At 40.0% G+C, this 15,904-nt stretch overlaps 3 protein-coding genes across 6 annotated transcripts; 1 reads left to right on the top strand and 2 right to left on the bottom strand.

Annotated features, from left to right (window-relative positions):
- The first annotated feature begins 111 nt into the window (after positions 1-111).
- LOC6623545 (F-box only protein 32) lies at positions 112-7,425 on the top strand. 3 transcript variants are annotated; one of them, XM_015174915.3, is made up of 4 exons: positions 112-312; positions 1,218-1,516; positions 6,153-6,451; positions 6,519-7,425. In XM_015174915.3, the coding sequence occupies exons 2-4, from the start codon at positions 1,410-1,412 to the stop codon at positions 7,175-7,177; spliced, it is 1,065 nt and encodes a 354-aa protein (XP_015030401.1). In that variant the 5' UTR covers positions 112-312; positions 1,218-1,409; the 3' UTR covers positions 7,178-7,425. The 3 variants fall into 3 exon arrangements, with proteins under 3 accessions (XP_015030401.1, XP_015030402.1, XP_002048612.1); XM_015174916.3 differs by having other exon boundaries at positions 112-399; XM_002048576.4 differs by lacking the exon at positions 112-312 and adding an exon at positions 920-983.
- Positions 7,426-10,106: 2,681 nt separating this feature from the next.
- LOC116650421 (microfibril-associated glycoprotein 4-like) lies at positions 10,107-11,560 on the bottom strand. Its single transcript, XM_032434058.2, has 3 exons — positions 11,425-11,560; positions 10,435-11,360; positions 10,107-10,360 (listed from the first exon to the last, which is right to left on the bottom strand). Exons 1-3 carry the CDS (start codon positions 11,503-11,505, stop codon positions 10,240-10,242), a joined length of 1,128 nt encoding a protein of 375 aa, XP_032289949.1. The 5' UTR covers positions 11,506-11,560; the 3' UTR covers positions 10,107-10,239.
- A 1,612-nt stretch (positions 11,561-13,172) lies between these two features.
- On the bottom strand, positions 13,173-15,873 carry Dph1 (diphthamide biosynthesis 1). Of its 2 annotated transcripts, none has more exons than XM_015176077.3 (3): positions 15,764-15,873; positions 14,150-14,935; positions 13,173-14,091 (listed from the first exon to the last, which is right to left on the bottom strand). In XM_015176077.3, exons 2-3 carry the CDS (start codon positions 14,915-14,917, stop codon positions 13,492-13,494), a joined length of 1,368 nt encoding a protein of 455 aa, XP_015031563.1. In that variant the 5' UTR covers positions 14,918-14,935; positions 15,764-15,873; the 3' UTR covers positions 13,173-13,491. The 2 variants fall into 2 exon arrangements, with proteins under 2 accessions (XP_015031563.1, XP_002048610.1); XM_002048574.4 differs by lacking the exon at positions 15,764-15,873 and adding an exon at positions 15,293-15,551.
- Positions 15,874-15,904: the final 31 nt, after the last annotated feature.

The raw sequence follows: 15,904 nt of genomic DNA, 5'->3' as shown, positions 1-15,904 counted from the left end.
CACTCGATAAAAGAAAAAGGTTATTGAGAGCCATCGATAACTTATATCGATGTTGCTAAGCCAATGTTGGGCAACATTTGCACAATGTCATAGGCAACATAGTATTGGGGGGCTCGAGTGCAACGTGAAAAGCTGAGTAAAGCAGTTCGTGGAGTTTGTGGAGCTGTTCGCTAGCATTGTACTTTGTGTTCCGTCGAGTGCTATAATTTTACAAATCGCCAGGCAACCTGGGATTACTACTAAGTTACTGCCACTGCTTAGCAAAAGCAGCGTGGAAATTAAGCGCAAACCGGAGACCAGCCAATTTACAAAGTGCGTAGAAAATGATATGTACAGAACAATAAGAAAAAACTACATTTTGATTTGAGCAATTGCATTGATACATCTGTACATTAATATGTATGTATGTTTATATATGGATACCATATGTATTGTATATGTAGTGTGTGAACTATGATTACTTAATTGAGGAAATGAAAGCAAATCCTAACTCAAATGTTGATACAAAAATTTGGTTGCGTGTTTTAAGACCAAGCTGAAAAAATGTATAACAAAAAAATAACAACAGCAACAGCAACAACAAAAGCAAAACAAACGCGTAATTGCAGAAATCAGCTGTGTACCTACAGCTCCACGTTCGTCACACACACACACACACACACACACAATGACAAACAAACGACACACGAGCAAAGACAGCAAAACAAAACACGATTCGTGCTCCAATTGAGCGCCAAACAGTCACACTCTCCCCTCTGCCCGTTTCCCTTATTCGACAAGTCACACAACTAACAGCTGGTTGAGTGCTCATTCGCTCTCGTTCTCGCTCTCTTCTGCTGCTGTTGTGTATTCTCTGGCTCTGACGTTTTGCCTTTATATGGTTCCGTTTTCCTTTTGTTTTGATTCTGCAGTGCAATCAACTAGTCAACGTTCTGATGCTCTCTTGTGGCGTAAAATTGGCCACAGAAAGGAGAAGGAGAAATGTAATAAAAAAATTATTTAACTGCGCAATGTGCAAGAAAATGAGCCTGTCATTTAATCAATTAACAATTCCATATATGGAAGTCAGCTGATTGGTGCTTTGGATAGTTGAAGAGTGTAGATAAGTCGACTTGATAGCCTTTACATAAACTTGGAAAATGCGCAACAAATTTTCGTAGCAGCGTTTGAATTGCCTAAAATTTGGAAATTTCTCAAATAATCTTTTATTTTTGCAGCTAATTACAGACACTAAGCCAACCCAACTAAGACGCTCATATAAAACGCGTTATTCAAACCGCCGTCCACATAAACATTACAAAATAACAAAAAGTAAATAATAAGCGACACAAAAATAAAAACTTGAGAGTAATTAAAATATACTCATAATACGTAATATACCGTAATAAGTAAAAACAAAACACACACACATGGCGTTCATTTCGAAAGATTTTCGTTCCCCTGGCGAGGCTTGGGTCAAGACAGACGAAGGCTGGGAGCGCAAGAAGGTGCTCGAGTGTGGCGGCAAACGAAAGCGGTGAGTTTCTTATTGGGAAATGCGGGGGAAACAATACGCAGTTCCGATTGGCAATCGAACGATTTTTGACAAACTCACAATTTTGACAATCGATTTGAATTGCGTATTCGTTCACAATGCAATCGACGGACGAGACAATGGAAAATTTCAACTTTTGAGTTTGGTATTGTTCATACTATTTGGGTCACATTCACATGCATATCCATATATACATATGTACCTATGTATATATATGTATATATTTTGACCTGCCACATTTTGACAACGCAATGCACAAGACAAACAAATTATGGATAAGATAACGCGCCCGCACTGATTAAAGGTCAATGCCAGCGGAACAGTTTTTGATTTGGAAAATTAAAACCAAGGTCTTATTACGACCTACAAAAATTCTAATCGGTCTTAGTTGAAATACTTTGTATAATTATAACACATATTGCCAAAAGCTACAAAATCTAATACAATGTATGTACATACATATATCTACGACTGTTGTATGTGCCTTGTTCAAAACATAATAACGTTTGCCTTCTCTTTAGAGATTAACCACAAAACATCACCATCAAAGCCAAAGCAAACAAAACGAACAGAAATAATGAACTGACGAATGTTGAAATCGTATAAAAATGTTGATGTTGATGAATGAATAGGACTGAAAAACCATTGAGATTTCTGTTTATATGTACATTTAAAATGGTTAGTTAGCAGACTTTTGTAACTATATGTACATATTTAAGGTTTATATGCGAGTATGAAATGGAAGAATGGAAGACACCTTAGATGCACACACGCACACATATTCGATATGGACTGTAATCATTAGGGTGACTCACTGCAAATGAGCGTGAAAGTGACAGCCACAAACGTTCAAGTGCTGTTAAGGGCGGGGAGAGCTAGACGTTCCCGTTTGATTGATTGCAATCTCTTCTTTTTTATTGTATTTCGCTTGAGTGCAATGAAATGGCAATAAATACTGGCAACACTTTGTACATAAATCTGGCAACACTCTGATCTGAAATTAGATGCAATGAAAACATTGATGATAAGGCAATACTCTAATAGCAGCTATTATACTTTTGGTTAAGAGCGTTGCCAGATATTTTATGGGCATTAACCTAAAATCAGTTGACTGAAATCTCAGGAGCATGTAGTCGGACAGGGAGGTGGGGACTACAAACGTGACGGAGCGAAACGTGCAAGTCGAACGCGCATTCGACCCACTTGAAAGCCGAAAGCCTCGCAACGGTTTATATAAAGCAGCACACCATAAAACGGGGGAAGAAGTCATTTTAAAGTGATTATTTTGACATGTCATATAAAGCACATCTTCTAGAAAAAACTATTTTTGGCATTTGTCAGGCAGTCGCCGTTCTCTTATATGGTAGGAAAAATATGCGGAAGCAATGCGTTCTTTTGAACAAAAATTTTAAAATTAGCTGCCGTGAGTTTTGAGAAATGAACACGTTTTTCCTATACGCATGCATACATAAATTACTTAACGCATATTTTTTGACAATCCTTTAAAATTGTTCGAGTCGCAGGACGAACTCGGTATATATATAATCGCCTTTTGCATGCGTACATACTCAACTGGGCGGTGCGCAACCTTGGAAACTTTAATCCCACCCTCATGGGAAGGCGTGTAACTCGGTCAAGTTTAGCCGAAAATGCTAGTTTGTGCGTGTGTGTGTGTGTGTGAGTGTGTGTGTGTGTGTGTGTATTTGGGCTCAAGGTTTCGCGTCACTTTAACGAGGCCAACTTCCACCTAAAATCGATTTTAAATGGGGCCCAAAATCACGACTAGGAAAATGTTTTATCATCATAAGATCAAGTCGCATAGTTAGTTCAGACTTTTTAGTTTTTTTTTTTTTAAACAATATTAAACTAATAAACTGAATACATAAGTTGAATGTTGCACAATTAGATTGTTAGCTCATGCAATGGGAAATGCCAAAAAAAAAATGCAATTCGTTTTCTGGCGGAAAGTTTCATAACTGTGTTTTAATACTTTAGCTTTTCTTTGCCCAATATTTTTTTGGTCAATTATAAAGTCGAGTGCCGAAGTGGCGATTGCGGGCACTTCGTAATGCATGAAAAACCTAATTAAAAATTAAAAATTGCATAAAGACTCAAAACTAATCAAAGTGCAATTGGACGTGGACGCGGACGTGGATGTGGATGTGGATGCGGACGTGGACCCACTTTCACTGCACTCTCCTCATTGAGCATTTGTTGGCCTTTTGAATTGACTCGCTCTTTCATTTTTTTTCCATTTGTTTTTTTTATTATCTACACTTTCAAAAAAAACGACTGCTAGCGATGAAAATGCGTTCAATTTCATTTGTACACTGTACAGCAGGGCAATTCTTTGCCAGATCATCGAGCAATTTTATGCAAATGTTAAATTCTTACATTAGCCATTTTTTATATTTTATACTTGAGATACAATTGGAATTCATTTGTAATGTTTATTCCTTATATTGATAATATTTTATACTAAAACGTACGAATAATTTTCATTGTTTCAATTCAAGAAGGGGCTGCTTGACTGGCACCTTTGCCTGTTTTGTTGTGTAGTGTAATGTGTGCACTTATCATTTATCTACTGCACTCGCTTTTATTGTATCTTTTATCTCAATGCAACTTGCATATCGTTAACTCATGAACCGTGACAAATGGAGCTTGCTACTGAAATTTGGGCTCCTAATGAATGGGTTTCCCGACTTTCCGAATGCTAGGTACAACTTGCAAAGCAACTATTTATGGCCGGAGCGACAGCGACATGTGATAGCCTGCGACTTCCAAACTAAAATTAGACTAGAACTCGACACGGCACGACTTGACTTGGCTCGCAGTGCCTTGTCCCGGTCTTCGTTCCCAATAGTTGATGTCTAAAAAGGTCACACACTTAAAAATAGACAAGCGAATTGCAGTCGGGGTCTGCCCCGGGGCCAGATCCCAGCATTGCATTTGTTTAATTTGCCCAAAGAAAGGTAAACGAACGCTCGATGTTGACGTCGTTGACTGATTTATATGAATCACGTGGTCGTCCCCTTCCCCCTCTGCACAGTGTATGCTCCGCTAGCCAAAGCCAGCTGAGTAGTTGGTGTGTATATAAACTGAGGCCGTAGTCTATTCGCCTCTTGAACAACAACAATAACAATTTCTTTGTTTCAGCTTGTGTTATTATTTTGATGGAGAGAGTAAGGGAGAGAGAGAGAGAGGCGGGGAGCTTGCACTTTTAGCTGTGCAGCGGCCATGAAAATGTGAAATTTTTTATAAAATACTCGCAATAAGAACTAAGCCACATTATTTACTTAATCATTTTTAGTACCTAGGTTAATAACCCCAACTTATCTATTTGTAACTTATCTTTCCAAAATTTGCGCTGTTTTAACTTGGCATCTATATTCAGACAGTCCGATTTTGTATTTCACGACCTTTCCCGGTCCAAGTTCTTTTCTTTAAATTTTAAACATCAATTTTTAGACCATTTTCCGCAGTTGAATCCGAAATATCACCCTTGTATATACCCCGGCATTGCCTGTGGCACCTATCAAATAAATGCTCTCAAAGATCTCTGAGTAATGCATTTTTCGAAAAGTGTTTCTCAGTGGAAAAGGCTTTTAAAATGAGTTTGAGGCCGATCGGACGGTAAACAAATAAGTTTCATACGAAAGTTTCTCGCGCTTTTTCCACTCTTACGGGTGGAATTTCCCGAAACCCCGTCTTCACGTAACTAAGCTATGGGCTGTGCGTTAATCACCTATCAGTCAGTCAATCGGTCAGTCAGTCGGTCAGTCAATCAATCAGTCAGTCAGGAAAATAAGTTTTGTATATAGAGATTTGGAGAAATTTTCCAACGACTTTAAATTTGCAAGGGGAAATGTATATGTAGCTACATGGAACTGCAATTAGTGGTCAATTATTGTGGGCTGCGATTGGGCAAATTGCAGATGAGAGATACAGAGGCTGCTTTTCGCACACACACACACACACACACACACACACAGACACACGCTAGCACAGAGAATGACCCAGTTTGGTAATTGGAATGCAGTCGCCCAAGGACATGTCCTCGTTGGCAGCGTCAAGGCATATCGATCTATCGAAATGCGAAATGCATGTCCCCTGAATTCACATGGCTATTAAAATGTCCTAATCATGTCGAGATCTGGGCCTAATAACAAATAATTACCCGTTCACATTTCTGTTCTATTCTTGTTAAATTAATTGCTGACCTATCGGAAACGACTTTCTTGGTTAATACTCGCCAAGATTATTGACTTTGTTCAAGCAACGAAAAACTGGCAAATGAACCGCTTTCCAGCAAGCGAATCGCTTAATTTAATAACCGGGTCCCCAGACACGATGCAACAGCCGCGGCTGCAAGAGCTTGGCAACTTCCGCCTTTTAAAAAGCAGTTTACAAACGTTTAAAACAAATATAAAAAAAAAAGAAACACGACAAACTCCAAATCCAAGTTACAAATAAATGAGAGAAACACAAATATTTGCCAACAAGTTGGCCAACCGGTGGTACAGATGGAGGAAGGGGTCGACTGTTGGACCAGTTGAATTGCAAACACTTCCGAATGGTGGCTTTGACTGCGTGCTTTTCTTTGATATGATTGCAGGCACAGCTCGGAGGGTAGCTGCTCGGAGGGAGCTAGCAGCAGCGAGGGGGAGGAGCCGGAAGCCGGTTGCATGCCACCGCATTATCACATCACGATACGCTGCACCCGTGAGATCGCCGGCTTCAATGGACTGAGCGAGGCGGTGAAGCGACTCGATTTCCGTCGCTCGGTGCGGGATCGCAAGCGCTTCCATTACATTTGTGCGTTCCTGCTGCTTGTGTCCAACAAGGGCATAGCCAGCCTGCCGGGCAGTGCTCAGCGTCAGCTGCTCCAAATGGTCGAGGAGGTGGCCTCACACGGTGAGTGGGCTGGGTCACAATTCCGCCAATCCGGAACTTACTAATCCTCGCACATTTTCATTTGCAGTCAACGACAGTCAGCAGCATCCGAATGTGCTGCGTGGCTTGGCGCTGAAGCTGGAGCACATCGTGAACCAGGAGAACCAGAAGTGCTGGGGCAAGCCGCTGGGCAGCACCTATCTGTGGCAGGAGCATATGGCCCGGATTGAGCGCATTCAGCGCGTGGCCAGCCAGATTGAGATTCGGGAGCCGGATCCGCTGGCACGGCCCAAGCTGCACGAGCTGCCCGAGGAGTGCGTCCGCGAGATAATATTGTGCATTGCCGATCATCGTGATCTCGAATCGGCCGCCGAGGCCTGGGAGACCATGGCCAGGCTGGTCTCGGAGCAGCGCATCTGGCGTGAGCTGACACGCTTCCATTTCAATCAGCGCCAGATCAATACCATACTCGATTTGGACAAGATCAAGCAGATGGGGGAGACCAAAGACTGGAAACAGATCTATCATCAGCTGCGACGCACCTACGGGGTCAACGATGACTACCAGTTCGCCGAGGTGCTGGCACTGTGCCGCTCCTGCTGTTGCCTCTTCTGGCCCTCCGATGGTCATCCGTGCATTATCGATCAGAGTCCCGACTACAAGCAGCGTGTCGAGGAGGCGGGCGGCCAGTTGGCGCTGGCCCAGCCCGTTCCGCCGGCACAGTTCTTGAAATACTTCTCATTGTAAGCTCATAAGGCTATCCAAAACTGACCAAGGTGTGTGACTCTGCAGGACAAGTGGCGTGGAGAGAGACTAAAAAGATATATATTTCATATTTTTAAAGCCAGCGAGAGGGAGTGAGAGAGAGAGAGAGAGACGGGGAGATGCTGATGAAAGAAAGTTAAAGTTTTATGAATTGAGCAAGGGGCAGAGAGAGAAAGGGGTGGAGAGGAGAGAGAGAGAGAAAGCAAAGTGATAAAGTCTTAACAACACTACTTACTTATTTGTATTTAAATTTTAAGAGCTCACTTCTAGGCTGGGTTCGTATAGGTTTTGATCTTGGTCTAGACTTTGAACTCTGCAACGCATGCTAAATGAAGTATTGTTTTTAACTATCCCAAACTATCCCCAAAACCCTCGATTGATATATGTTATAATTGCATACCTATTATCACGGCTGAGTATTTGATGGAGGAGTTGGTCAAAGATTTTTGGTGATATAAAGCTGGAAGTGTGCATCACATTGGTTGTGATCCCACAAAACGAACCGAACAACAGTCCCAAAATGTATTTCAGTAATGCAAAATGAACTGCCACAAAAGAAGAAAAAGCTATATGCTTAAAATGAAAAAAGATGGGAGAGATCTTTTTGTGTTGGATAACTATTTTCGAAAAACTGAATGCAGAAAAAAACTATTTGTTGGTCTTAAGAATTATTAGACACAATTTTGTGTACGACTTTTAAACGATCTTTTTAGCAATTAAGTGTAGATTATTTTATTGTCAGCTGTTTTTGGTGCTACACATTCGTACATAAGTTACCAAGTTACCAAGTTACCAGTTATCCTTGCCCAAAACGTTACGAAACCAGTAAATTTACGATATTGAGAACCTTAAAAATGTTACAAAAAAGAACAAAAAAATACAATGACAAGAAACGCAAATAGAAATCATGTGATGTTGCAGGAAGCAAAGCTAGAAACGAATACACCTACCTTAAGATAAAACACAAACCTAAATCGAAAACAGAAAATATAAATATATGTACTACAAATAGAATCAGAATCAAATAATAACATATATGTGCTTGAATACGTGTCCCAAGTGCATCTGGATCCAAGCCCAATTTAATCAAATGTCGTCAGTCAGGATGCATTATATATATAGCTATATATGTATATACTTGAAACCTAAATAAACCTAAGATTGTCTAAATGTCGAGCGGGTAACAAAACCCAAACCAAAACACATTTCGAGTGTATTTTTAAATCTAGACAACTCAATGATAAATGCTTAAAGGCTTTTTGATGTACGCGAATCGGTTTAACGTGGCTGAGTTCCGCTCTCATCCAATATATGTATAAAGTTAAGATCTGATTTATAGCCAAAAACAACAAATATATAAGTACATATGTGCAGACTACTCTGCACAATATTCTGCTTTTAACTGCATGTCTAATGCGTGATCGTATTTGTACGAACATTTTTTTGTTTAAAATAAAATCTTAAATATTTATGAAGCCAACAAGTCTAGAGTACTTAGTATTATATATAAATTGGCATTGGCGAAGGGGTTTCCGCTTAAAGCTTAACTTTGTTTGATTATATATATATATATATATGTGTGTGTGTGTGTGTGTGTGTGTGTGTGTGTGTGTGTGTGTGTGTGTGTGTATGTTTATTTTTTCAGCTGCAGATCAAGAATACTGTTCGCTGCGCTGCTGTAAGATGTCGCCTTCCTCTGCGATTCTCATGAATTCAAATACGTCATGTCAGTTTTCCTTCCTTTTCTTTCAGACAACATTTACTTCAAATTAAAATAAATAGAAACATTTATTTTATTATTGCCCTAACTGATGTTTATTAGATAACTAAAGAAGTCAAATTTTTGATAAATTGGTAAAGAAATATATTTATATAAATAATACAAATAATTATCTAATACAATTCTAATGACTTCTGACTGACTGATTGGTGATCAACGCACAGCCCGAACCGTAAGAACTAGGAGTTTGAAATGTTTACTGTGGTTACCTTATATGAAGAAAAAGCCCGTTGAGACGGGGTTTCGGGAAATTCCACCCGCAAGTGGAAAAATCGTGGAAACTGTTGTATGAAACATATTTGTTTACCATCCGATCGGCCGCAACTCATTTTCAAAGATCTGTCAATGCGTAATAAGTAATCTGTAAAGCTGCTGCAGTTCCAATCAGGATCAACAGAAGTAAAAATACTTAAATCAACTTTTTTTAGTGCCTCAAGTGGCACATTCATTAGATTGTACTCTGACATAATCCTAGAAATTATTTTTAATTTTATTAATACTCCCATCGCAACACTGATAGCAAGGTATGCAACTAGCCGCTTGTTTACTTTTCAGTTCACTGACCGCATTTTCGCGGAGTATGCTCGACTAAAATATATCCTGCAAAGTATCCTCTAATTAATTGCTGATCAATATGCAGGCTGGTAGGTAGCAAGCCTTTATCCATATTTTATATAAAATTTTATATATTTTATATAAAATTTTGCGCACGTGTTGGATAACAATTAACAAAGTTTTTCTTTATACCCTGAACCCATTGAAAATGGGAATTTCAAGAATTTGTATATACATGTACACACACACATTCAGCGCGCCTGCTTCGTATTCTATCGCATTCTAACAGCATTCCGATTGCGACTTTTTTCTGTAATGCTATTTTAGTTTAGTAGAGGCATAGCAAGTGTTGCGGTCTGTCGCGAGATCGAGCCCTACCTGGGATGCAATTTTTATTTATTTTTTTTGCTGGTTTCTCTGTTGACTAGAGTCGTCAGTAAGTAATACGGTTAGTTACAAATTCGAACCATGCCAAGGGAACTTTTTTTTTTAATTCTTTATTATTATTATTCCCTATTCGGGAGCTCCCGACTGAACTTCTTACTTGTTATAATATCAAATTCTTTGATACGCGTCGATTTTAATATTTTTTGCTACTCGTCTGTTGTGAATTTTAGTTGGGATTACAGCATCTGCATTTATTAATAAATAAATTGTACAACAGCTTAAGCTTTTTTACAATAAATGCTAGACATATAAGTTTTTTATTTTATTTTCCTTTGCTTTTGGGGCGTATAAGCATTTTGACTGTCTTCAAGGAGGTGATCCCATCCCAAAATATGGCATCAACTTTGGACACCTTGTAATCATAGTATTTGCCATTTAAATTGCTAAAAAAAAAAAACAATATAAAAAACAATTGCATATAAATTGTTTTGACACAGCTGACAAAGCCGATCAATACCTGAATCCACAATAATCGTACCACCAGCCACCTCCACGTTCGTCTCGGCTCGCGCAGTTGCGATGATAATTGTCATTGTCACGATCGAATGTGGTGAATTTCTTATCTTTGTGGCATTCGAAGTAATCATATTTTGCACTGCCCTCAGATTCACCTAAGCTGATCAAGGTGTATTGGTCCTCCTCGCCAGAAATGCCAAATTGATCGTATCTTCTGTATTTGATGTCTCCATCAAATCCTTCCATATGTATGTAGAGCTCATGAGGCTGGGCGCGCGTCAAGCGATGAATCTTTTCAAGTCCTAAGAAAAAATCACCATCAAAGGAACCAAAGCCTTCACGGTAAGTGGCCCAATTCCTGTAAAAATCCTCCCTACCATTGATTCGCTGCTGGATAACCATCCAGCCAGGACCTGCTGTCGTACTGTCACAAAGTGCATCGAAAGGAGGTCCTTGATCCGGTTTAATCTTATGAATACCCGGAGTATCGGTGCATTTACCGTAAACGGGCTTCTCTTCGTGGCTTTTTAGTTTCTTGTTGATTTCGTTGTTGAGTTCGGATATTTGCTGGGCCTGTTGATCAATTGACTTCTTTTGTTTCTCCAGCTGCTCTTCATAGTCCTGAATTTTCAAGGCATTGGAAATAAGTCTACCCATTTCCTCTTTTATGAACAAAACGTTGTTGGTTAGCTCTTTGATACTCTGTTTGTATAAATCAATCTGAGCTTTCTGTTCCGCGATAAGATCTTCATTACGCGCGGCTAGCTTTTGCTGCAGTTGCTTGATTTCTCTGTCTTTGCCTTCAATTTTATTGTTATTGTTTTCCATTTCCTCCTTCATCTGATGAATATACTTTAACAAAGGTCTCACAGCCTTAAAGGTGTGCTCTCCACATTGTTCCTCTGCGATTCTGATTGCCACACAAGACTAAGAAACACACGATTATTTACCGCACTTCACGCAAACTTCAATTAAATAAACTGGCTTATACCTCATTTTCATTAGCCTGTGTTTCAGCTAGAATGAGCATTAGGCTTAAGCATAGCACATACGGAAACAAAACAGATTTCATTTTGCTTAAACTGCGAATGTGGAACCGACAATCCACACGCACGACAATAGAATGAAATATGAATGAATTAATTGAAACCTCTCTAAGCTTATCTGTTCTAAGAGCTCAATGAAAAAAGAAAATAAAAGTAAGAATAACTTCGGAACCCTTGCACTTGCTTTGCATTTGCCTTGTATTTGCCTTGCATTTGCCTTACGGTTCTGCTGATATGTGAGAATATTCGAAAAAAAAATATTTGCCATACAAGAAACTACTTTTCGATTAATCGTTCCTATGGCAGAAACATAATAAAGTAGTCTGGGTAAGATATTTAGATAAGCAAAAAGTTGTTCATAATTTTCAGTGCACTATTCCTACGACAGCTATATGATATAGCTATCCGATATTGATAAGATTTTGCATATACATACATATAGAGCATGGCTAGGACATAACATATAAATGCCAAGTTTGCGTAGGATATTTAGATAAGCAAAAAGTTGTTCGTACAAGAAATAAATGTTCAGTATATTGTTCTCATGGCAGTTATTTGATATAGTTATCCGATATAGATAAGATTAACATATGTACGAGGAGAAAACTCGAACTAAGAAATCAAAAAATAAGTTTTCCATAACAGAATCCACTGTTCGACCGATCGTTCTTATGGCAGTTATGTGATAGATATAGTGCTCCGATCCGGTTCCGACCTAGCTATAAAACTGATAAAGGAGTACGCATAGAAACGAAAACTGATCAGATTGACATCATGATAAAATTATAAAACTCTGTAAGGGTATAAAAGCCAAGGCACCATAAGCTAGCTTTTAAGTGAACAGCTGAAAAACTGATTGACTGACTGACCGACTGACTGACTGACTGACTGACCGCCTGACTGCCCGTTTGGTAATCCACGCACAGCACATACCGTAAGAGCTGGGAAGCTGAATTTTTCACTGTGATTTTCGTGTGCAAAGGTGGATGGATATTCCACCCGCAAGTGTGGAAACTTTATATGAAACTTCTTTTGAAACGAGCCATGCTAGTATAAAATAAAATGTCCTCAAGCTATTTGGTTTAATTTCATTTAAATCATTTCAACATTTCCAATCAGGTTCAACTGAATCAAGAATACTTAAATCGATCAATTGCATTTATTAAATTTAAATTAAATGTTTAAGCCAGTTATTTAACTAGCATTTTTGTTATCTATCTATTCGCGGAGTATGCTCGACTAAAATGTACCCTGCAAAGTATCCTAGAATTAACTACTAATTAATATGCAGGCTTCAATATGACGCTTTCTTCAACTAACATATTTTATAAAAAATTGAGTTTGGATTTCCTGCTATTTTGCGCACGTGTTGTGGATCGTGCATATATAAATAGTTATAAAAGACAGTCTGAACCGGATAACAATTAACAACGTTTTCTATCCGGAAGCCATCTTCGCCTTAAGGCCCATTGTGGTGCCTCTTGTGAAAAAATCTGCTTCCTAATAAGTTAGTTAGTTAGAAATAAAAATAATGCTGATGAGAGATTTATTTGGGTATATAAATACATGGCGTGACGCTAATGCATCATTGCGAAGCAAATGTTAGAGTGCAAAAGATTACACCAAGTCAGCTGATAATGTATATGGCATGAACATATTTATAGCACTGAAATAATTGAAATTGCATTTGAAATTGTGTTAACATTTGTTTTTTATATTTGTTTCTGGATATGTAACTAAAAACTAGAATATTTTATGAATGCTGTAACGTTATCAAAGGGAAGATGCATGAACACAAAAGTTGCGCTAATGTATTATACATAGCGCTATATAAGCTAGAAATCAAATTTGTACTAACTTAAATTAGTAGCTATACCATATTACATTTGGGCTGGGCGGGCACATAAACTAAATCACCTAGTTACTTAGTTACTTAGCATTAAGTCGCTTAAGACGCTTGAGAGAAATGAGGAAAGCTTCAGGTGTCCTCAAACTGCAAATTGTAGCATCGTTTAGCCCTTCTTAAAATCAAGTATGTCGGCTAATGCTGCCGCCTTGCCGGTTTCGTCCTTCTCTAACTCAGCACGCGTGCAGCGTCCACAACAGTCTGCCGAGGGCCGGTTCTCGCATTCGCCCAGCGCTGGTGGCTTAAAGTTAGGCGTCCAGGGGCCCAGGCTGCCGCTAGCATAGAAATCCATGGGATAAGCATTGTTGCGTGGCGAGGCATTATCTGGCGTCCACTCAATGTCGCCCAGCACCACAGACAGCTCATAGGGATTCAGCAGTGGCTGCTCAAAGGCCGAGCCCCAATCAATGGACAGGCGTGGACAGGCAATTTGCACGAAGGCATCAATGTCAGCAAACAGTGCCAGCTTCTGTGGAAAGATCTCAGACAGCAGTATGGTGGTGGTCGCAATGCCCTTGGCATGCAGACGCTTCTCCAGAAATCGGTGCACACGAGCGCTGCCCTGTCGACCAAGTGTGCCTAGGATGATGCCAATGCGTTGCGCTTGCTTGGCGCGCTGCACGGCCGCATGTCGCAAGCCTTGCATGGCCTTGTGATCATAATGCTCCACTGTGAACTTTTTCTCGTACGGATCGTACTTGTAGGCCTGCAAAGGGATACAGTTAATAAGGTTTACAATGCAAAGACAGCAGCGTTCTGCCTACCTTCAGCAGCGGGTTGGCAATCATGGCGGATTCCAGGTGGAAACGTCCGTCACCCAGGTAGATTATCATTTGCGTTGTCTCCGGCAGCTGGGGCGAAGTGCAGCCCAATATTTCACCCGGACTCAGCGGCTTGGCCTGTGGCACGAGCACATCGTAGCCGGCTGCTTTCAGCTCGGTTGCAGCTGATTGAAGCGTGGTTACAAACTGTATTGTGCTGACCAGGGCTATTTGGCCGTCCTCGGGCTTAAAGTTCAGCTTGACTGAGTCGAGAAAATGCAGCGGATCGATTTTAATGTCCACAAAGATGTATAGAACTTTAATGCCGCAGGTCTGATCGACGGGTATTAAACAGCTGTGGCCATAGTGCACCAGCAGATCTGCGCCCAAGGCCTGCGCCGTGTAGTCATCAACGCAACATGCGCCATAAGTCACATCGCCCATGATGACAGTGTCCGCGCTTGTGAAACGCTCTATAATATCGCTTATTACCATTGCGTACATCAGCAGGCCCTCTGGCAGCTGCAAGGCAACACGCCTCGACTTCGTTTCCCGTATGCGCCATATGGTCTTGTGCAGCTCAAAGTTGTAGTTCGAGGGCAGCCTAGCAATGGCCCGCTGCAGTTGCGGATCATCGAGCAGCTCCTGTGGCATGCGATTGATGCGCGCCTTTGGCTTGAACACCTTCTTTGGCTTGGCTCGAATGACGACCACATCACTGCTGCTGCTGCCGCTGTTCAGCTGATCGCCGGGTTGGACAATGTCCAACATGTTGTCCACTGAATGGAGCTGTAAGAGTAATACACTGGCGTTAATTGAGAAATTCGATACGATGAACAAACGTGCTGTGCACAACAAATATGACAACAAACTTGACCTTGTCAGTTATTTTCATATGCAGTAAATATAATTATATTTCTATACATGTATGTAAGCAGATGAGCTGCGCAAATTAGCTGGCTGTCTCGCTTAAAAAAAATCTCAGGTCTACGTGACTGCAGACATGAAAATTCAGATGTAAACATTACGTTTTCATTGCAGCTAAACACTACTGTTTTCTTCTTCTTCTTCATCAGCTTTACATTTGAAGTTGTTTCAAACAAAGAAACAACTGAACTTTAGATGACTCAGATCTTCGGACCTCACCTTCACTTTAGAACTAATTATTTTAGTTGCAACTGTCGAATGGCAAACGCGCCAAGGTTTTCTCTGCGATTTCCTAGACGTTCACTTTTGTTTTTGTTGTTGTACTTTGTTTTTATTATTATTTAGTTGCTGATTATTTAATAGACACACGTGTGCACACTTGTACACTGCTCGAAATAATATTTGCAATTAATGACTGTCTACGAAAACAGTTCAAATTTAAATGCTGCTTGCCTCAGGGGTTGCTGTTGCACGAAAATTGGTCAGTGAACTCAGCTGAAGCAGCTGTTGTTGCGCCATTGATAACTGTTTCTGAGTCACGTAGGCCACACAGCGCAACGTGCAACAAGAAAGTTGGTTATATATAACGCGCGCACTTTGAACGGAATGCTCAATTCAGCAATTGGACTTACTAAATATTTAAACTGACAATTAAATTAAATAGCTTAGTAATGCACAAAGTTATCTTACACTTAATATACGTTTTTTAAATACAAAATATATATCTTAATTCTCGCTGGTCTTATCGATGACTGAAGTGTATGTAGTTTACTCGAGCTAGGTATGCTGTTCGTTGTCTATTGACCGACCGCCACAAGTTATCGACTGCTT

This window comes from Drosophila virilis, chromosome 3 (genome assembly GCF_030788295.1).
Source record: "Drosophila virilis strain 15010-1051.87 chromosome 3, Dvir_AGI_RSII-ME, whole genome shotgun sequence".
In the NCBI taxonomy this organism is placed as follows: Eukaryota; Metazoa; Arthropoda; class Insecta; order Diptera; family Drosophilidae; genus Drosophila; species Drosophila virilis.
The sequence above is the reverse complement of the archived record's forward strand: the minus strand, read 5'-3'. Positions and strand labels throughout refer to the sequence as shown.